This window comes from Theobroma cacao, chromosome 8, assembly GCF_053813885.1.
Source record: "Theobroma cacao isolate CCN51 chromosome 8, ASM5381388v1, whole genome shotgun sequence".
NCBI lineage: Eukaryota > Viridiplantae > Streptophyta > Magnoliopsida > Malvales > Malvaceae > Theobroma > Theobroma cacao.
In genome coordinates this window covers 5870191-5892574 of record NC_142646.1, presented here as the reverse complement: position 1 = coordinate 5892574, position 22384 = coordinate 5870191, and the positions used below count along the sequence as shown (strand labels likewise).

Below are 22384 nucleotides of genomic sequence, written 5' to 3'. Positions count from 1 at the left end.
CATATAAAAATAAAAACAGAAAATGTTTGAATTATTTTTAATAGATGAGGATATTTTTGAAATAAAAAGAAAAATTCTCCTAAAAAAGAGACGTGTTAAAAAAAAAAAGAAAAAGCTCTTTTATGGAGCTTTTTCTAAAGCTATTTTTTTTAATTTTATTTTTTTAAAAAATTATTTTTAAAAGCTTTTTTAAATTCTTATTTGACTTGACTTTTACTTTTAAGAGATAAATAAACTGAAAAAAATCAGGCTAAGCAACCAATAAATTTGGCATTAGAACAATACGGATAGATATATAGTCTAAAATTTTAATTCCATAACCATGTACTTGCTCACCAAACTAAAAAGACTTTTGTGCTATTTGTTACAAACTTTTTGAAGTGCAAACCTTGAAAATTTGGTTATGAAAAATTTAAATTACCATAATTATATGATATTTTCACATTTTCTTAATCTATTTAAAAAAGTATAAAATTTTATTTGATTGTTATTTTGATTACTATTTAATTGTTTGAACCACATTATTTGAAGAAATATTTGATGAAGCACTCAAGCATATGATCCAATAATAAATAAATAATTTTTTTTTTCAAAAGAATTGGATTCAAATTCTTATTTTTTAAACAAAATATTAATAAATTAAGAAATATTATATTATGAGTAGAATTAATATATAAAATATATTCTTTTTACAGTTAGCGTAATTTACTACAAACAAGAATATTTCATTCCAAACCATAAAATTTATTATTTAATAAAAAATAGAAAATAAATAATAGTAGCAGAGGATTTTATTGGTTTTATGTAAAACGCAATTCATGATTACGTGCTAAACATGTATGTGATTTTAATTTGGATAGCAGAGGATTTAGGAAGGTAAGCAAAAAAAACAGATCAGCACTGATACTAATAAAACGGAAAAACAATCAACGGCAGAGGTGGTTACATCGGATCCTTTTAAACCAATATCCACACGCCACGTGCTGAAATCCCCGCAACCACACGAAAACACAGGAATTCCTTCACCACATCCTATCCAAACCCCACTTGAGAAAAAACAAAATAAAAAGGAAATATCACTCCTAAAACGGACCGTCCTCGCTGCCTGCAAAAAACGCGAATCTTTCTCTCTCTTATTATTTCTCTCTCATCAGTCTCTTTCTCTCTCTTCGAAGTCCCCCCAAAAAAAAAAAATCGAAACAACCCAAAAGAAAACAACGCACACTTAAAAACGGATCCGAAACCAGAAAAAATAACTGAAAACCCTAACCCTAGCCGCGAGTTTATCCTATTTCTCTTCCCTTCTGTGGCTATTCATTTTTCTTTTATTTCTTTTTGAAAAGACTTTTAGTGGAACTTGATTTTTAGGGTTAGGGTTTTGTGTTTACGAGGGGCGGAGATAGGATAGGATTAGGATTAGGGTTCGACGGTTATGGAATGCGAAGGGGGCGGTGGTGGTGTTGGTGGTGGTTGTTGTTGTCGGTGGTGACCGAAGCCCTATGCCACCGGCAGAAGAAGATGATGGGTAGGGGTGCGGATGGAGGTTGCGGCACCGAGGAGAGGCCTTGCCGCCCAATCTCTAGGATTCCGGGTCGGAGTCCAGTGACCCAACCTAAGAATGCCGAGAAGCAAATTTCCAGCGACGTTGGTGTTGATTTCTTTTCGCAGGCACGGAAAGCCCTTTGCGAACGTTCCCCTTTTGATGTCCCTGTAGATGGCTCTGTTTCCGGGTCGAGTGTGCCAACGCTGCCCAGTGGACTGGCTAGTTTGTTGAAGCAGACTGATAGTAGGAAGAGGCATAAGAAGTCGCATTCGGGAGCGGATAAGAAGTCTTCGAGACAGGGGGAAAGGGCGCGAGGCGGGAGCATTTGGGTTGAAACGGAAGAGTATTTTAGGGACTTGGCATTGCTGGATATTGATGCTTTGTTTGGGATTACTTCGTTTAGCTTTTTAGCTGCTAGGAAGAAGTGTTTTGTGATTCCTTACGTTGGAAATGAGCCGAGGGAGAATTTAAATTTGGATGCTGACATGGATGAGAAGGCGAATGTGAGTAGTGGAGAGAACTTTCATGTTAGGAATGAAAATGGTGATGTCCATAAAGAAGACGGGACGGAGATGGTCAAGGAGGAGGATGGGCAGTTAATGGAAATTGATAGGGTGGTAACTCAAGCTCAGTTTCCAGCGAAGGAAGAAAAAGTATGTTCTGTTTCAGATTCAGCTAGTGGTTTAGAGTGGCTTTTAGGCTCTAGGAGTAGGTTACTGTTAACTTCAGAGCGGCCTTCAAAGAAGCGGAAGCTTCTTGGAGAGGATGCTGGGCTGGAGAAAGTATTAATTGCGTGTGCATGTGATGGGAATTCATCTTTATGTCACTTCTGTTGCACGGGTGATACCAGAAAGGAATCAAACAGATTGATTGTTTGCAGTTCTTGTAAGGTTGCTGTTCATCAAAAGTGCTATGGTGTGCAAAATGATGTAGATAGTTCTTGGTTGTGTTCTTGGTGTAAGCACAAAAATGATGGCAATGATACGGTGAAGCCTTGTGTACTTTGTCCGAAGCAGGGTGGTGCTTTAAAGCCCATCCAAAAGAGTGATGAAAATGTTGGGTCTGTGGAGTTTGCTCACTTGTTTTGTTCGCACTGGATGCCTGAGGTTTATATAGAAGACTTGACAAAGATGGAACCAATTATTAATGTGGGAGGAATAAAGGACACCAGAAAGAAATTAGTCTGTAGTGTATGCAAAGTGAAGTATGGTGCATGTGTTCGGTGTAGTCATGGTATGTTTGTTGCTACCTTTTTCTATACCATTCTGCATCTCTTTTTTGGTTGGTGCACAAGGGGAGCATTCTTTATTCAAATCTTTGGCTACTTTTTACATCCGTTAGACTACAGATGTGCAACTGCAAAATGTGTTATTTGAAGTGCTTCCTATGAAGAATAATTCCTATATTTTTGTTGTGTAATTAGTAGTAACTTCAAAAAATTCAAATAAAAGAAGGGAATTGTTTGGATATGCTATTACTGCAGTTGATGCTTCTTGTTGTTGGAAATCTTTTTGTTTAACTTCATTTTCTGTTCATACAAATAAGTGCCACCGGCTCCTTTTTTGTTTTTGTTAGCTGAAATTGTTTTTTGGAAGTGTGAAACACAGTGAGTTGGATGATTCAAATTAGATGATTCAAATTACAAAGCTCTAAAACATTTTTGCCCTCTTTGGCCAGTGTGAATGATCATTTTGCTACCTTTTGTGCTATAAGAGCGTTATATCTTTTTCATGCACCTGTGACTTTGTTCCATTCCATATATTGATATAGTAGTTTGTTCAACAGTTTTAGAATATGTTTCCTCTTTCAATGTTATCTTAGCATATGCATGGTGAATCTGGTGGACAGAAGCTATACTTATATATAACAATTACTTGCATTTTTATTGTTGGTAATATGTAATGTATCATCACTGGCAGTTGGGGAAAATAAACTTAAGGTACTTCAGGAATAACATTAAACGTGAGGGTAGATGTTAATTACCAAGATGTAATGTTTTGTTTACAAGCAACAAACATGGTCACTTACGGCCTAGTGGTATGCGTGATTTGTTTAATAATTGTGATATTTAAAATTTCAGCTGTCAGCTTTTTATGGTTGTTGGTAGCTTTTAGGTTTATGGTTGTTGGTAGCTGTTAGGTTTATGGTTGGTTTCCATCCATGGACAAAAGTACCAAAGTTTGATTATGGGTAATTGTTTGTGGATTTCTGTTTATTTGTAGAAAGTTTGCTTTCCATTTTCTTTTTCAAACAGGAGGTAACAGTTAAGCTACCTATGCAATTGCAGGGTTTGTTCCCGTAATAATAATAATGTGAACATATCTATTTTTGATAAATTACTTGGAGGGAGCTTGTAAAAGTATGATGCTTGATGAGAAATATTTTCATCAACTCGCTTGAGTATCAACCTCCTTATCAAAATGTAACTTTTCCTCTCTCTCCCTAAAAAAATTGCTTGGTCTAAGAATTTTCTGAGATTATTATTCAAATGGAAGCAAGGTAGTTTGACATTCCCTCTTTTGTCAACAAACCTTTATAGAAGAGTTCCTCATCTGGTAATATTACTATCTTTGAGAAACAGGTTTGTTCGAGAGCGTATTTTCAAATTATAGCAGTACAGGTGTTTTAAAATTTGAATTTGTGCCCTTTGTATTTGAACATTTCATGCAGTAAATATTTAATGTAGAAACAGGAGAGGGCAGTTTTGAAAACTTCATACAGAAAAATAAACTGTAGGAACATCTCATGCTGACAATTTTTATTGTGATTTTTTGATACAAATGTGAGATATGGGTTCGGAATACTGTTATGTAAAAGTCCTTGAGAGAATCCTGGGTGATTACCCTTCCCTTCTGATAATGACTTGCTTGGTCCTTTTATAGGCATGTTACTAGGATGTTGCAGTTTATCAAAGTTTGAATACGTAATGGAAGTTATCATGAAAATATTTTATCATACTTCATACCTTAAAGTTTATATTGTTGGGTTTTCTTTAGTATAAACTGTCTTTGGGATAAAAATATTTGGATTAGAGTGGGGCTGGTGCTGTATACATTGACCTAAAGGGTTGTTGTCTTTTGTTGAAGATCATTTGGTTTGTTTGGCTTCTTGCCTCATGACAAACTGCTTCCTTTACAGCTACTTTTGTGTTTGTAAGCAAAACTATCGTCAGGAATCGGAGGAAAAGGTTAAGGGTAGTTCAGTAGTGTAGTATTCCCTCATTCTGTTTGGAGTCCAAGCAGTTGAAAATGATACTTTTTAGTTTCAAAAGGACTCCAGTGAGTTCATAAGTTTATATTCCTTTTTGTAGAACTGCTATCAGATTCTTCCTTTGAACAAACCTTTCAAAGGCAACTCTGCTGATGCTTTCAAGGTTGCAATGTGTCTATACATCATCATGTGTTTTGTAATGGGAAACTGGTAGTTGACTAGATGATATAAATGCCTCTCGTGTCCATAATATAATTTTTCTTTAATATCTTGATGTTAATAATATTTATATCCCATAGCACAGTTAATAGTTTATTAAAGAATGCAATTTTGAGACTAGTCTAAAATTGATCTTGAAGTAAATGATCACCAAGGTTCCACTTCCATGATCTTGGCATCCTTGATGCAAATTTTGAGCAAGTTTTGTTACCTTAATTAGTGTGCTCATTCAATGCTTAAATATCTGTTGTCTTGACGTGTTTTGTTTTCTGTTGTTTATTAATTTTCTTGACATTCTGAACATGTTTATAATGCTTCCCCTTTAATGGATGTTTATATGGGTGTTTTTCCAGGAACTTGCAGAACCTCCTTCCATCCTATATGTGCGCGAGAAGCCAGGCACAGAATGGAAGTTTGGGGAAGATATGGGTGTGATAATGTAAGTCTCTTAATTTCTTTCCTGTTAGTGGAGTTCTTTTGTTGTTATTATCTACTAGCAGTGACTGTGGATGTTATCGTGATGTCATAAATGCTCAGTTCTTTTTAATGTTTCTACAGATTGAGTTACGGGCTTTTTGCTCTAAGCATTCAGATATCCATGATAACAGCAGTTCCCCACAACTTGGAGAACTTTGTGCAGCTGGCAGTGACTCTTCGTTCACTGACCAACCTTCCCCAACATCAATAGATAATTCTCAAACGTTAAAGATTGGCCTAAAAAATGGAGATAAAATTGCAGTGCACGTAGAAGCTCCAGATGATAACTCTGATAAATCTGGTGATGGTGAATTACAAGAGATAGGCTTGCCTGATGCCAGATCAAATACCAGAGTTGCGTCAGAATTTGGTGATGCACAGCAGCTTGTTGATGTGGGGTTGTTGGAGAGGAGCAATGGTGATGATGTTTACCCATCTGACTCCCTTAACCTTGCACTGATTTTGAAGAAGGTATCCATCCAGTCATTAAGGGATTGATAATATTTTCTCAATGTTTCTAAGGCTCCCGACTGTTATATTGTCTTACAACCTGCAAATTATGCAGCTAATTGACCGAGGCAAAGTCAATGTAAAAGATGTAGCATTGGAGATTGGACTCTCACCTGATTCTCTGAGTGCTACATTAGATGTAATACGTGCAATCATGTGCTTCCTAATCCGGCTATTGTTTTCTGAAGTAGTTTTTTTTTTTTAGTTTGTGCTTTCATCATTTTTTAGTTCTCTTGAATGTTACTTTTGGTCTTTCTTTTTTCAGGAGGATAGCTTGGCACCCGACTTGCGATGCAAAATAGTGAAATGGCTTAGAAATCATGCTTATATGGGTCCTTCCCAAAAAAATTTAAAAGTTAAGATAAAGTCTTTGATTTCATCCAAGGGTGAGGCTGGAGCAATTGATAGTTCTGATGATATAATGGTATCAGAGTCTGATATAACAGATCCTGTTGCAGTTAAGTCAGTACCCCCTCGGAGAAGAACCAAAAGTAATGTAAGGATTTTGAGGGATAACAAAGTGGTATGCTCATCTGATGAAATTATTAATGATAATGGGGTAGTGATGGATGAAGGTAGGGTTGATGGACTTGCTAACGAAGAAACAAATGATTCAAGTAAAGCATTCATTCCTGATGCCTCTGGAAAGGTAAATTATCAATCCTTTATGATTTGGTTTGAAGGTTTTTTGGGAAGTTAACTTCTAAAATATTTTAATTGATCATTCTGTTAAATTTATGTCTTTGAAATTGTGTTAATATGTTCTGTTTAGTTCTCTTTCCTAATAATTGTTGGATGGATTAACTAATGATTGGTATCTTGACATCATTTCTCTTATCTGGTATAGGTTTGCTTGCTGATTAGTAGCTTTCAAGTGATTTTAAGTTTGGTCGTTTTTGAGGCAATGCTTCTTTTCTGCCGATTGTTATAGTTTTATGCTTCCATCAGCCATTAATACCTTTTGTATATTTTAATGCTTTGTCCCTTTTCTTTTGATGGGGTAGGGGACTGGGGGTGGGGGGGGGGGTGGGGTGTTTATGGCGTGCGTTTAGATGTGGTTGCGCATTGTATTCTATATTTTTGGTTTCAGTTGTCTTGTTTAGGTTCTCCTCTTGTTCTACACAACGGCCCTCTTCTTTCTAATGTTTTGATTTTGAATCTGCTTAGTACGTATGTAAGGTCATATCTCCCCAATGAAATACATCCTAATTGTGTATGTCATTGTATGCCATGAACATTGTAGGTGTAATGTTTATTATGGCTCTGGAAAATTCGTTTCTTGGAGTTGCTTTTGGGCAGATACCTTCCTGCCCACGAATTTATTTTGCCCTCCACAGTTGTTTTTGTCCACCAATACTCGCTTGGGTATACGTTGTGACGAGAGCTGATCTACCATGCCACTCATTAAATTGTATAAACTTAAGTGAAGTATTTCTTTTGTGATGTATAAACCTGTTATTTTAATCTATGATATTAATAGTAATATTAAATAGCAAATTAAAAAGGATAGTTGGGAGAAGGTTATATTTATGTTTGCTTTATCTTTGGTTGAATATGATGTTTAGATTTTCTTTGTCATGGTCTGTGAATGGTCATAACTTGTTTGGTGTTATTTTAAGATGTATTTATAACATTCACAATGAAGAAAATACCTTTTAATGAGCCAAGAAGTGAACTTGAACTTGAAATGTGTAAGACAGTACTTAAGTGCTTTAATTTCTTTGTGATCTCTGCTTTTACAATGAGCAATTTTTGAGTATCTGTGAATAACTTTTCGTGTCTCACCTTTCAAAAAAAATACTTTTCATGTCTCAAGATTCAAGAGAAGAAACTGCTTTGCAAAAAGTTTGCTTCTGTGCCTTTATATAGTCATTTGTTTTCATTTATATATTCTATATAGGTTTTACTTTATATTATTGATGCCCTTACATTATTTACTTCTTTTTTTCTTTTTGTTTTCTTGTCCTTACTTAAGTGATTTTTTTCATCTATGTAGAATTCAACCAAGCGTGATGGTTCCCTGGACTCTTCAAAGAGACATTTGCCCACATATGCAGGTAAACTTTGTTGAATTATTTTTTTTTTGTATAATACCCTTTTTGTTGGTCAAGTCTATTTTTGATGTGGTTCAATTTTTGTGGGTTAAGTAAATGCAGCCTTTATTGTTTCTAGCACTGTTATTTTTATATTTTCATTCTTCTAATATATACACTTGCCTTTGTTCTTTCTCTCTATTTTCATGTCACTAGGCCTTTTCGTTGAAAAATAAATGGAAGTTTGTTGGAACTGTATTCTGGTTGTTGCATGTAGAAGATTCTAACATGCATATATGAGAAAGTAACAATGCCATATTTCTGAAGTAAAAAAAATGTCTTGAAGAGGTATTCAAGCTTTATTGTTCTGAATCTCTCATTTGAAGAGGGAGCAAAGTTGTTACTTGCTAGGCTTCCTTACTATATTCTTATTTCACTGCAATGTATTATCCTTATACCTTTTAGGAAATGAAGGCTTAGCTTTGGTGCCCTTTCTTATCATATTCAATGTAATGATTTGCACTGTGGTGAACTCTGTCCTGTAATCTTACTTTGTTGTTTGTGGAAGTTTTCTCGCACGTAGTGAAGTATTAGTTAAAGAAAAAGATACCATCTGTTATGCAAGTGTTTTTTTGCAAGAAATATTTGTAGGAAAAAGGATCAACTTTTGTTTTTCCTTTTTCGTTCTTTTGCTGCTGAAATGCATGATGAGTTACAAGGGGGATGGTTTGCTGTGTCAAGCAGTTTATAGTGGCCCAAAGTTCTTCCTTTTTCTTTACTTCTTTTGTCAATCAAAGAGGGTCTACACATTTCTGATTATATGTTGAAGTTTAAGAAATATCTATACTTCTTTCCTGTATATGTTGCCCAAGGCTATTCAGATGAAGTTTTTCTTTTTAGACTTATCTGCTTTCAAAGCTAGTTCTTCAATGCGCTTTTGGCAGAGTTGTTTCAGGTCTTGATTGCTCTTGGGACCTTTGAGTTTCAGGTGGATTAAATATGTTAAATGGTTTTGGATTTTACTGTGGGTGCCATGCTACATTATTTAAGAGATGGCTCCCACCAATATTTCTTTTCCATAATTTGGTTTGAGCTGATTGTAACACGGTTGTCTTCTTATGGCAAGGACAAAGTAACCATTGTTAGTATTGGCATGCCGTGCATGCATCATGTAGAATCAATTCATATGCCAAGGATGGGCAATTAGTGAGCCATTTGATATCAAGTGTTAGGGCTAGAGTCTGAGGATACTTTTGCAGCCCTAATTGTCAGTTAAAAGTGTCACGTGGGCATCAGTTTGGAAGGGTAAATTACAAAAAGTCCCTGACAAGATTGCATTATTACAATATTCCTCAAAAGTCTTGCTAGACGTGCACTTCCTCACATAATTTATCTTAAAAGCATACATATTCCTCCTGATATTAGTATAGGAAGTTAAATTTACTTCAAATGACCTCTGAATCAATCACAGTATGGTATATCAAATGAACATGACTAGGCATCTCGTTTTTTACTTGCACTGGAGTTTCTGTTATTATGTTGTCCTTTCTTCTGTTTTCCTTTTTGTGGAGTTAGCTCATGAAGTAATTTATTTCTCTATTATGATTCCAATGTGTATTATATCAATAACTGGAAATTGTATGGTTGGACAGGAAATTCAGTTGATCCTTTAAATGACAGCCTCTCTGAAAGGAGTCAATTAGAGAGGGCAACCACTCCTGACAAGAATACTGCAGCAAATTCAGATCAAGCAAATTTTATTTGCCCAACTGTGAATCCAATTATCCCTGATCTCATGTAAGCTTTGCATAAAGTACACTTCTTTATTTGTTAAAGCTATAGCTATCTTTCTTTCTTTCTTTTCTTTTTTCTTTTTTGGTGTTTGTTTATAATTCAGAGGAGTTTGTCCATCTATTTTGACTAGATATTTTCTGTTGCAGAAGAACTGAAGAATTTTCTAATTTTTACATTCATCCCTATATACACAAGAAATTGCTGCAGATGCATAATGGGATGCTTTATAAGAATAGAGTAGGTGAGTTTGAAGGCAGAAAGGACAAATTAAAAGAGTTTGGTGGTTAGTTTCTTCTTTCTTTCAGCTTGTTGTTTTGGGTAGGTCTAACAAGTTCCACTTTGCAGGTGCAAGGGAAGGAGATCTCTCTCGCTTGGTGGCATCCTCTAATGCCAGTGTTTGCTGTAGTCATGAAAGTGAAAATTCAAAGTGCAATGACAAGAGTTGTTCATCTGATGATTCAGAGCAGTTGGTTAAGGCAAGGAAATCGGGAGCTCTCAAATTTTCTCCAGAAGATGAAGTTGAAGGAGAAATTATTTATTATCAGCATAGATTACTGGGCAATGCAGTTGGAAGAAATTGTTGGACTGGTATTTACCTTCTCCGCTCTAGGAGTCTTTTTGTCTGTGTGTGTCTCTGTTGTTTTCCTTTGATATATAACCATAAGACCTGCATTTTGTGCAATTTTTTCCTTGCAGATAATTTAGTTTCTAGGGTGGCTAAAAGTCTACCGCAGGAGGTTGAAGCAGCAAGGGGACAAAGGTGGGATGCTGTGCTTGTTAACCAATATCTTTATGATCTAAGAGAAGCAAAGAAGCAAGGCCGGAAAGAGAGAAGACATAAGGAGGCACAGGCTGTGTTGGCTGCTGCAACTGCTGCTGCAGCTGCATCTTCAAGGATTTCATCATTAAGGAAAGATGGCTTGGAAGATTCCAGTCACCAAGAGGTTATTCTCATGGATCCTTGTTTCTATGAATTCTTCTATTGCCTCCACGTAAGGATCTAATTTCACTCTAACCCCTTTACAGAATGTATTGAAGTTGAATGCTTCTGGTGGGAGGGCTGGCATTAACTATCAGCCAAGAGCAAAAGCTGCACTTTCTAGGAATGTTGTTTCAAGGATTTCGTCTGAAAAGTACTCTGATATTGTTCAATCAGTGTCAGATTTTTCTAAAGAACATCCCAGGTCATGTGACATCTGCAGGCGGTCTGAGACAGTGCTGAATCCTATTTTAGTCTGTTCTGGTTGCAAGGTTTTCTAGCCTGAAATAATGATTTTTTCCTCTTCATGGAAAATCTTACTTTTATGGAATTTTGATTTAGTCCTTCTGCTTACAGGTTGCAGTTCACTTGGATTGCTATCGCAATGTTAAAGAATCTACAGGTCCTTGGTGCTGTGAATTATGTGAAGAATTGTTTTCATCTAGATCCTCTGGAGCTGCATCTCTAAATTTTTGGGAGAAACCTTATCCTGCTGCTGAATGTGGTTTATGCGGTGGTACTACCGGTGCTTTTAGAAAATCTGTGGATGGTCAGTGGGTACATGCTTTCTGTGCTGAGGTGATTTATTCTGTCCTGTTGGTTAATTAATGTTTTGTCTCTTTCCAATGAAATGAATTGAAGTGATTTCTTGCCCTACTATTTTGTAGTGGGTTCTTGAATCAACATTCAGAAGGGGACAAGTAAATCCTGTAGAAGGAATGGTATGTGTGCATGTTAAGTCATTAGATAATTACTTTTTTTTTATAAACCAAGTCATTAGTTAATTAATACTTGAAGAAAAATAGGTCTTATTTAAATTTGTTTTGTGGAATTGAATATCAGGAGACTGCTTCAAGGGGGGTTGACATTTGTTGTATATGCCGTCGCAAGCATGGTGTGTGCATTAAGGTGAGAGCTATAATTGCTTCTTTCTTTTCTTTTCTTTTTTGAAAAAGTAATTGTTTTAATACTTAGGTTTTTAACTAGAAGGAGCTATTGCAATTAAGAGACTTTGTAGCTAAGTAGCTGAAGTTTTATTGTTTGCAGTGTAGTTATGGTCACTGTCAGACCACGTTTCATCCCTCCTGTGCTAGAAGTGCCGGCTTCTATATGAATGTGAAGCTTGTTGGTGGCAAATTGCAGCACAAGGCATATTGTGAAAAGCATAGCGTGGAGCAGAGAGCAAAGGTTTGAAAACTTCAATGTTTGTTTTTAAAATTATTGACTTGGTTTATTGTTGGTTTGTTGTATTGTATTGTTTATCTGTTGAATAATTTCTGTAGGCTGAAACTCAGAAACATGGAATTGAGGAGTTGAAAAACATGAAACAAATTCGGGTAAGGGCATTCTGCCACGTTTTGGGGTTTGTTTAGAATTTGTTCTATGTACTAATTTGGTGTTGTAATGTTTAGATTATTGTATGAACTGTGTAACCATTGAGTTTTTGCTGTGGATTTTCCTGTACAGGTTGAACTGGAGAGGTTACGCCTTCTTTGTGAAAGAATCATCAAACGTGAAAAATTGAAGGTAGGAGCTTTTCTAAATGGTTAACTTAACTCTCTTGTTTTGCTGATGTGGCTGCTTCTGTTAAGCAGTTTTTCCATTTCTCATGATTAAATGTGAGAATGCGATTGTGAATGTTTGCAGAAGGAGTTGGTTGTTTGCTCTCATGAAATACTTGCTTGCAAAAGAGATCATGTTAGTCGTTCAGTGCTTGTACATAGTCCTTTTTTCCATCCGGATGTTAGCTCAGAATCTGCAACAACTTCTCTCAAGGGCCATACGGATGGTTACAAATCATGCAGTGAAGCAGTGCGGTCGGATGATGTAACTGTGGACAGTACTCTTTCAGTTAAGCACCGTGTGAAGGTTCCTGTGTCTATGGACAATGATCAAAGGACTGATGACAGCTCAACTTCCCAGAGCCTTTTTGTTCGGAAGCCAACAGAGAGGGTGCCATTTTCCGGGAAGCAAATCCCTCATAGATATTCTCTTGCATCGCGTAATGGTTTGGATAATGCAGAATGGAACTCAAAATCAAGAAAGGTAGAATTCTATTTTTTGCATCAGCATTTTTTTCACTTGCGTTCTCTTTCACAACCAAAAAGGAATCTTGGCTGATGCTTGCCATGTTGTGAATCTCAGCCTATTGAAACATTTGAAAAGGAGTTGGTAATGACATCAGATGAAGCATCTATGAAGAATTCACGGTTACCCAAAGGATATTGTTATGTTCCTGTTGATTGTCTTCCTAAGGAGAAGCAGATCACGCAGGATGCTTGTTCTGATGGACAATTGGAGCACAATGGATAAGAGGAGGCTGAGTCAATACCTGGGTGTTCAATTGCCTAGCGATGGGAGGGTGGCAGCCATATGTGACCCTTAATAGCTGCTTTCTGTGCGGAGGTGCCTTGTTTATCAGATTATGAAGGCAGTACAATGGCAGGATGAATGCCGAGATGGAGATGTGATTGGGGCCAGTGTCGCCTTGATGATAGGGGAGCCACATTCTGGCTCGGGATGGTAAGTTTTGGCAACATTGTTGTATATTCATTGTGAGAGTAATTGTACAGTGGGTGAGGGATTATTCCATCATGTTTTGTCAAGGGGTAGAAAATTCGTAGGGGTTGGGGACAGGAGATCTGCATAGTGTAACTCTATGTGAATGTGAGGAATTAAACAAAAAGAAAAAGGTGTTGCCTGCTGTGCGTGCTCTGTATAGTTAGTGTGTACATATTCTTTGAACATTTTAATCTGCAAAGGAAATCTTGCTCAAAAAAAAATTGATACAAGCATCTGAATCCATTTCTCCTCGAATTTTGAAAGATTTCATCTTCTCTTATTGTGAGTAGGTTAAAGTTGATTGATGGGAAGGAACTTTTTTTTTTTAGGACAGCAAATACTGGCTTTACAGAATGCTTTAGTCTTTTTCCTAGTACTAGATTTTTGCATCACATTTCAAGAATGACAATAACTACGGGGGGAGAAGAGGGGGAAAGAGATGATTTCACACAAATACATGACGAGTCCTACTTTATTCATCCCCTTGAATTTGGCTTTAAGCCTGGGAGCACATAGTTTTCATCGGATCTCCTGTCCGTTGTAAGAAGTCAGATCTTGAACATATGGGAATTGACAGCACCGGATCAATCAGCTGGTAGTTGTGGCTGGTTTCGCTAGACTTGCCCTGTATGTCATATATAGACAGTCCCTAGGTATGAAAATGAATTGCTCACCAGTGGCTGCAAATGAACTGGGAGAGAGATGCAGCGTAGTGTATAATTTTATGTATTGATAGTGTATAATTTTATACACTTTCAAGGCATCAGATGACGTCATTTTATTAAAAATTAAATTTAAATTTTTTCAGGATTTAAATATAAATATTACTAATATTTTTTTAAAAAAAAATTAAAAATAAATAATCGTTTTATCTCACCAACTCTCTCTTGCTCAGTCTCTTCCCTTGAACAACAATATATTCAAAATCCTAAAAGGATTTTAAATTTTTACAATAATATTTACTTTTCTTCATAATTTAATTCTTAATATTTATTTCACTCTTCTATTTGAAATTACTTTCAAAAAATGATAATAAATACTGAGATAAAATTTATGATTTATTCAGCAACAGTTGCAAGCAAAACAACTCAAAGCCGTAAAGAAATATAATTGTCTTCTTGAAATATAAATGCAACAGGTGGTTTACCAAAGTTACCCAACCTGCAAGTGCAAAATTCTATTGAACTCAGCTTTCTTTCAATACCCAGCAAGTGCAAATTTCGTGAAGATTAAATAGGACGAAATAAAAATTTAGACATAATCTTCCTTTAGATTGATGAACAGATGAAACCCAATAAACAATTTTAAACAAAAATTTATTAATAAAAATTCATTTTTCTTCTTTACAGCGTAAGTCTCACAAGATTATCAATTGAAACTTCATATGTCAAGTGTCAAAAGTGTTCGAAAATTTTTTTATTAATTAAATAAACAATCATAATATATAAAAAATAGTAAACTAAAAAGACTATTATAAAAGAAAATTATTTTCACGAATCAAAATTTAAAATTTAAAATTTTAAAATTATATCAAGAGAAGCGAATAAAAAAAGAAGAAGTGATTGGGTGAATGGAAATGGAAAAAAAAATTGTTTTTATTTTTTAAAAAAATATTAAAATTTATTTTTAAACCTCCTAAAATTTTAAATTTATTTTTTAGTGAGATGGCATCATTTGATAGCTTGGATAAAAGTTGTACATTATCAATGTATCAAATATAAAATTTAAATTATATATATATGCTTTTTAAGTCTTTAAAATTAATATAATTTTTTATTATATATTTTTAAATACAAAAATTTTAAAATAAAATATTTTTACTTTTTAATTTTTAATTATAATTTTACATAAGTCTATTAATTTTTAAAATACGCAATACTGAACAAACGCATTAACAAAGTGTAAAATGTTAAAATTACCTTTCTTTCTTTTTACTTTTTTCATTATTTTCTTTTGTTTTCAAGCCAATCGGTGGCCCTCTGGGTCAGCCACCCCTGTGGCCCCCACCCTCATGCTCTCTAGAGGAGTCGGAGTGCGAATCTCGCCTTCCTCATGGGAGGCACGCCCCCTACCCCGAATGCTCCCCCAGGGAGCACAAATCTCGCTCTTGGAGGGGGGGCGGGGGGGTGGGGTGTTGAGGTAGGGGGCTCGAAGTGCGAGGGAGGGAGATCTAGCCAAAGCTGGATCTGACGTTCCTCGACTAGAGTCCGTTTTGAAGGTTCGATTGGAGAAGAGGCAAGGGAGGTTTTTTTGAAATAAAAAATAAAAAATTATAATTTATATAGTATATTAATTTTTAAAATTAATAAAAAGTAAGATTATATTTTCAATATTACAATGTCATCAACCTAACAAAAATTTTAATGATGTACTAACGGTTAGGTTTATATATCTAACAGAAAATATTATTTTGAAACAGATTATTTATTTTAAAAATTAATAAATTCGTTAAAATTATAATTAAAAATTAAGAGTAAAGTTACTTTACCTAAAATTTAAATTACTAATATTTCAGTTTGAGACAAAGACAAGGGGCTTATTTGGTAATTCAGTGCAATAAAAATTAGAAAACAGTTATCATTCATCTCTCTCATCTCAGTCGTCTACGTAACGTATGGAATCAAGTCAAAGGACGGAAGTCCATGGGCCAATGTCCAAAAATAATCTTCTTCCACTTTTTACTTTAGTATCCTCAAGGCCACAATCTTGAGCCCACTCGAAGTCTGAAACCTCTCGAACCGACGCTACCGACATGGGTTCCATAGACACACCGACGATTACGGAGAACGGTACAACCCAGTCTCACACCGCCGCCGCAGCGGCCGACGGCGACCAGAAGCCTTTGGCTTCTTCAAACGGCGCCCCAGCCGAGATGACGCTGGAATTGGAGGCAACGAAAAAGAGAAGGGCGAGTATGCTACCTCTAGAGGTGGGTACTCGCGTGATGTGCCGGTGGAGAGATGGCAAGTATCATCCCGTCAAAGTCATCGAACGTCGTAAGGTGCATTACGGTGGACCCAATGATTACGAATATTACGTTCATTACACCGAGTGTAAGATCTTTAGTCTCGTTTAGGTTTTTCTTTTAAATTTCTTTTTTTGGGTTTTATGATTCCAATAAAATTTTAGAATTATTACGTTAGAAATGTTGAAAATTGATATGTTTTTGGTTATAATAATGGGGAATTGATAGTTAATAGGAGACTTGATGAGTGGGTGAAGCTTGAACAGCTTGATCTTGATTCAGTCGAGACTGTTGTTGATGAAAAGGTTGAAGACAAGGTAAACATTCATTCCCTCCATGGAACCTTATATTTCTTTTTTGTCTTTCGTTATCTTTGAGGGTGTATTGATCGGAAGAACTTTGCCAATGAGGTTTTCAGGTAACAAGCTTAAAAATGACACGCCATCAAAAACGAAAGATTGATGAGACACATGTAGAGGTAGTAAGTAATCGTAAAACTTCCACTCAGTGATGTGCAAAAGTCGGTACTCATTTGAATTTCTTAAATGCCACTGGTTTCGTGAATTCTATTATCTCTAATATGTTCTTTTCTGTTCTATAGGGTCATGAGGAGCTAGATGCTGCTAGTTTGCGTGAACATGAGGAGTTCACAAAGGTAAAAAATATAGCGACCATAGAACTTGGAAGATATGAAATTGAGACGTGGTACTTCTCCCCCTTTCCACCAGAATACAATGACTCGTTGAAGTTGTACTTTTGTGAGTTTTGCCTCAACTTCATGAAACGCAAAGAGCAACTTCAAAGGCACATGGTGAGCTTTGCCTTAATATTGCAATAGTTTTTTTCTTTTCCTACAATACCCAGGGTTGCAATACCTTATCGAATTTTAATTGTCCTCTATGTACTAGTTCTTTTCTAGCTTTGTAATCACCTTGTGTGGTCATTCTATCCTGATTGGTTAGGAAGTTTCAAATGTAACTTTGGTTTCATATGTCATGAACCAAAGTTTGCTTCCTACATAGGGCAAATTGTTTTCTTTGTACGTTTTGCTGGAAGTCGGTAAGTGACCCCTAACAAATCTTTTTTCTTCTGTATGCTTTTATGGAAGTCACTTAGTGACCTTAGATTTCACAAGGGACCCTTGACATCTTGTTGATACTCTGATTAATTTGAGCAATGACAAGCCCATCTTTATATTCACCCCTCTAGAAGTATACAAATTATATAGATGTAGAACCTTATGTGGAGGTCTAGATTTTCATCTATCTTTTTCACTCTTAATCCAATTGATTAAAGATAAAAACAATTCATGCACATAGACAAGCTGGCTATTTTGCTTTTTCGTATGATTGAGCAAATCTTATGGTCAAGTTTCACTGTCCAAATTACCAGGTACTTAGTATATCCACCTGACTACAAGTGCGGAAAGTATAGTTTTCCTTACTAAGCTGCAAGTGATTGATTCATGCATATGATGATTTTCAAATCTCTTTCATTTAAGCATGAAAATGGCAAAAGCATTAATCGTGCTGAAACTGTTTATTCTTTTGTTCCTCCAGTTGTTTAGCTGCCTTAATGGTTGACAATTGTAATTGTGTTTTAAGATCAAGTTATGGAAACAATAATCTTTTTCTCTTGACGTTGTAAGTAATATATTAAATTGCATTTCCCTGCAATGTAATTTCTTATCAGCAAAGTTTTTTTTCTGCCTGCATTTGTTTAATGAGTTAATTACTTTGGATATTGCTCCCTAGACAATAGTTTTTTATTTTTTGTCTTAAAGTGTCTATCGACATGCACCTGCCTTTAGACACAAATGGATGGAAGTAATATTAACTTTTTGTTATAATTTTCAACACTGTAGAGAAAGTGCGATCTGAAGCATCCCCCTGGGGATGAGATATATCGAAGTGGTACGCTGTCAATGTTTGAGGTATGTTGTGGCATAGCTCTTAGCCTTTCACTGGTGTTACTTTTATTCCCAATACTCAAAAAAGAGGAAGAAAGGGTGTCTTTCTTGGTGCTAGTTAAGTAAAACTATGTGATTCTGGTTTTCTTCAACTCTATCCCATTGTTCATTCATAAAATTGTAACTTTTATAAGTTCAATTTTTACAACATTTCAATCATTAATGAAGCAAATAATCATGGATTATCTTAAAGGATATTTTAAAAATAAGTTGTGTGCTTTGGCCTAATCTATCATATATATGAAAGTCAGCTACAGGCAAAGCCTGTGCTGAACCTGGGCCCTAGGATTTTTTAAATTTCCTTGGGGTATTACATTCTTTATGGCTTTGAGGGTATTTTGGCAAGAGGAGAGAGAGAAACCACCAAGGAGGGAGGAGATAGGGGGTGGAGGGGCGAATTGGTCCCCCAACCGCAGATCCGGCTGGTGAAGGGCTGGAATAGCCTTCCCGGTGTCAGATTGGTGCTGGGAGGGCCATATCTCCCCTTTCGGAAAGAAGAAAGAGATCAATCTTAGCCCCCATACACAATTAGGCAGCAGCAGGGGCCAACCTGGCTTCAACTTCCACCTTGGAGTTGGGCCCCTTCTGGCTGGTGTAGGGTATGCGGGCAAGGAAGAAAAAGCTGAAGAAGAAAAGAAAAGAAAAAGAAAAGAGAAAAGAAAGATAGTAAGAGGAGAAAAAAAAAAATGCCACTGTTGGCTGGAGAGAAATAGGAAGGGAGAAAATGAAGATTAGGGTTTCTAATTATGTTTAAATACTTAGGCCCAACTCCAACTTCAAAAGAGTTAAAGAACAAACCCAAACCTAATACAAGAGAGAAATAAGGAGGAGAACTTTGTGAGGTATAGTTTCTTTATGCTTTTCCACTGATTTATTATGTTAAGTAGATCTCATCCAAAAATAATAATATTAATGGTGATATACACGTTTGAAGAAAAAGTAATATATATTTTATCAAAAAAAGTAGTAGACCAAAACTGGAACGAAGTGTGGGAAACATACTAGATATCTTTCTATTTTGGCTTACAAGTGTAGAAATGCTTGTTACCATTTTTATGCTTTTATCCTGGCTCGCATGCTGTATTTTTCTGTTACATGGCATGATTTGTAGAATGCTGCTGATCTTTAATCTTTGTTGACATTCTTGTTCCTTCTATCAAATGTTTTGAAACAGGTTGATGGCAAAAAAAACAAAGTTTATGGACAGAATCTTTGTTACTTGGCGAAGTTATTCCTTGACCACAAGACCCTTTATTATGATGTTGACCTGTTTCTGTTTTATGTTTTGTGTGAATGTGATGATCGAGGTTGCCATATGGTTGGATATTTTTCCAAGGTAACTTGTAGTGCATTTTTTGTTGCTTATGATTTGATGCAGCATGGTGTTATAACGAATCTCTATATGTTTGGGGCAGTTTTAATGTTTTGTAAGTGCAATTTACTAGTTATAGTGGCATGGGGTGCATGCAGCATTGCTCTTGACTTTGCATGATCAAATTAGAGGCTCGCAAGTAGTAGACTTTATTGTTTATCTCTGTGTATTTTGGGACTTTCAGTTGCTTATTCAACCCCTAGTATGTCTCGTAGAAGTTTGTGTAGTTTTGATATATCTTTTTTTTTTTTTGCCTTGTCATTGTTACCTTCACTGTGTTTGAGACAGTGCTCCCCAACACAAACATCTTAGTTAGCATTTTGTCTCTGATCATGCAGGAAAAGCATTCAGAGGAATCCTATAATTTGGCATGTATCCTCACCCTTCCTCCTTATCAAAGGAAAGGCTATGGAAAGTTTTTAATTGCCTTCTGTAAGTTCCCGGCCTGCTATTGTATTTACTTATTTATTTATATGAATGGACCAGAATATGTGAGCTCTGTGTGTGTGTGTGTGTGTGTCAGAGAGAGAGAGCAGAAAATGATGATGTTTATTGAATTTGAGCATTAAATCTAAATGAGAATGTAACCTTCTCCTATGAAGTTAGAGTCTCAATATAACACCAATTTGGTTCTCTGAAATTGTTCTCAAGTTAACTAGAATCAAGAGCAGCTGCATGGTTATATCCAACATTGCTGTGGAGTACATCAAGTAATATGGCCTGTTAGTATCAGTGACCCTCACAACCTCCTTCCTAGGTTTCTGTCTTCTTAATACATAGCTACGCACTAGTAGCATAGTATATCTCAAAAACAAATGCTTCTATGTTTAATTGGTGCTGCTGTGCATTTCATACTGTTGGTTATTTACTAATTAAACTTTGTTGCTCATATTGTCTCTGTTCTGGACCAGCATATGAACTTTCGAAGAAAGAAGGTAAAGTTGGCACACCTGAAAGACCATTGTCCGACCTAGGGCTGTTGAGCTACAGAGGGTATTGGACGAGGGTTCTTTTAGACATCTTGAAAAAGCATAAAGGAAATATCTCCATCAAGGTATTGCTGTCTGGAGCTATATAAAATATCTAGTGGGGCTGTAAATTTATGCAATTCACACTGCTTTGTCGTTATGAGAATGTACGTTCTTGCTTGGGAGGGTGGTCAAGTTGAGTCAAGCCAACATAATAAAACACGTGAGTTCAACTCAATTATGATCAAATTAAAATCAAGTTTGACTTGAAAGACTTGCTTTCTTTGTATAGCTACATATTAAATAATGGAATATAAAAAAATTAGCACTTCTTAAACTTGGTCTGCTCTACTACTCAAGCCACTTGAGTTTGTGCTTTGATTCTTCAGTCTACAGAATCTGAGTACGTTCTAGTTAGCCTGAGTAGCTTGTGATGTTCTAGTTAGCCTGAGTAGCTTGTGATGTTCTAGTTAGCCTGAGTAGCTTGTGAGCAGGCTTGCTTTCACTTCAGAATGGTGATCATGGGTGGGGCTCTAACCTTGAATTTAAAAATAAGCATCCTAAAATATCACTTGTACTGTAGTATATGTTCCATATGGAAATTAGAGAAAATGAAAATGAGTTGAAAGAGACATGCCTGAAATGATAGGTTTGAGCTGCCCTGGTGTTGGTTTTTGCTGAATAACTGTCTCTCTTATGCAGTTTCTTTGAGAATTTTGGTTCATGCATGTGATATGAAGTCATTGCATTGCTGGTGATTGAGTTGTTAGTTATGACTATTTTCTACATGAATCTATTTTCTCCAGGAGCTGAGTGACATGACAGCTATAAAGGCAGAGGATATATTGACCACTCTACAGAGTCTAGAACTGATTCAGTACAGGAAAGGGCAGCACGTTATCTGTGCAGATCCCAAGGTATTGGAACGTCATCTAAAAGCTGCTGGCCGTGGTGGTCTTGAGGTTGATGTTAGCAAATTGATCTGGACACCATACAAAGAACAGAGTTGATGCTAAATGGTACTAACGAGTTTGTCTAACTAGTTGCTGTTTACTAGGAATTTGTAACTTCTCATGTTTGTATAAAATAGATGTTAGAAATTAGTAACTTGCTCGTCCTCCTACCATGACGTGCTTTATTGCCTTGCCATCACATGCCATGACAAGCTAACCTGTATATGTGTTATACAAAGAGATACAATGTAATGACTATTTTCCTGTTATGTTTCTCCACCTGCATGAGTCGCATCTCACCCTTTTAACTTGGGCTAGTGTCATAATCATTTATCAAGTTCTACTTTTTGTATCTCACTGTAAAGTTTTCCGCTATGGATGTTTCTTGCTGTTACTGCTTGGATCTCTATACCATATGGTTTCTTTCTACCCTTTATTAATATTATTCCATTATTACTTTTAATGTTTTGGGAGGTGGAGGTGGGGGTGGGACCATGAAACTTCCAAGTCTTCATAGAAGAAAAGCTATAGCCAAAAGGTAAAACTATTATTGGCACTTTGGCGTGCAAGCAACCATTGGTTAGAATATCAGGAACTATCCCCTTTTTTCAACAATTTGTTTTCTGTATTCATCTTTAATTCTTGTGGCCGTCTGAATCTAAAGTATCGAACCATCTCAAGCATGAGAAGGCATGTTTTTCTTTGAGCCACTACCGGCTATGTTGGGAGCCGTATTGTAGAGTGGACGCATATGGAATATCTAAGCGTTTGGTTTGGAGGTTAAAACAACCGCAGGTTTACCTCTAAAGAAGCATGTCCTAAGTTGAAAT

General features: G+C 36.0%; 2 protein-coding genes across 6 annotated transcripts; both read left to right on the top strand.

The window, feature by feature from the left end:
- The first annotated feature begins 1069 nt into the window (after window positions 1–1069).
- Window positions 1070–13557, top strand: LOC18592251 (PHD finger family protein). Of its 4 annotated transcripts, none has more exons than XM_018125950.2 (19): window positions 1070–2776; window positions 5326–5411; window positions 5531–5920; window positions 6015–6098; window positions 6225–6608; window positions 7956–8016; window positions 9645–9789; window positions 9933–10027; window positions 10132–10374; window positions 10483–10730; window positions 10813–11037; window positions 11123–11344; window positions 11434–11487; window positions 11609–11674; window positions 11813–11953; window positions 12049–12102; window positions 12233–12292; window positions 12413–12811; window positions 12911–13557. In XM_018125950.2, exons 1-19 carry the CDS (start codon window positions 1438–1440, stop codon window positions 13076–13078), a joined length of 4464 nt encoding a protein of 1487 aa, XP_017981439.1. In that variant the 5' UTR covers window positions 1070–1437; the 3' UTR covers window positions 13079–13557. The 4 variants fall into 4 exon arrangements, with proteins under 4 accessions (XP_017981439.1, XP_088665074.1, XP_088665075.1 ...); XM_088808948.1 differs by having other exon boundaries at window positions 9933–10069; window positions 11434–11499; XM_007018867.3 differs by having other exon boundaries at window positions 1071–2776; window positions 9933–10069.
- A 2390-nt stretch (window positions 13558–15947) lies between these two features.
- LOC18592248 (histone acetyltransferase of the MYST family 1) lies at window positions 15948–21906 on the top strand. Of its 2 annotated transcripts, none has more exons than XM_007018863.3 (9): window positions 15948–16380; window positions 16521–16609; window positions 16711–16770; window positions 16894–17103; window positions 18157–18225; window positions 19436–19597; window positions 19972–20065; window positions 20545–20687; window positions 21408–21906. In XM_007018863.3, exons 1-9 carry the CDS (start codon window positions 16080–16082, stop codon window positions 21609–21611), a joined length of 1332 nt encoding a protein of 443 aa, XP_007018925.2. In that variant the 5' UTR covers window positions 15948–16079; the 3' UTR covers window positions 21612–21906. The 2 variants fall into 2 exon arrangements, with proteins under 2 accessions (XP_007018925.2, XP_007018926.2); XM_007018864.3 differs by having other exon boundaries at window positions 16711–16773.
- The last annotated feature ends 478 nt before the right edge of the window (window positions 21907–22384 follow it).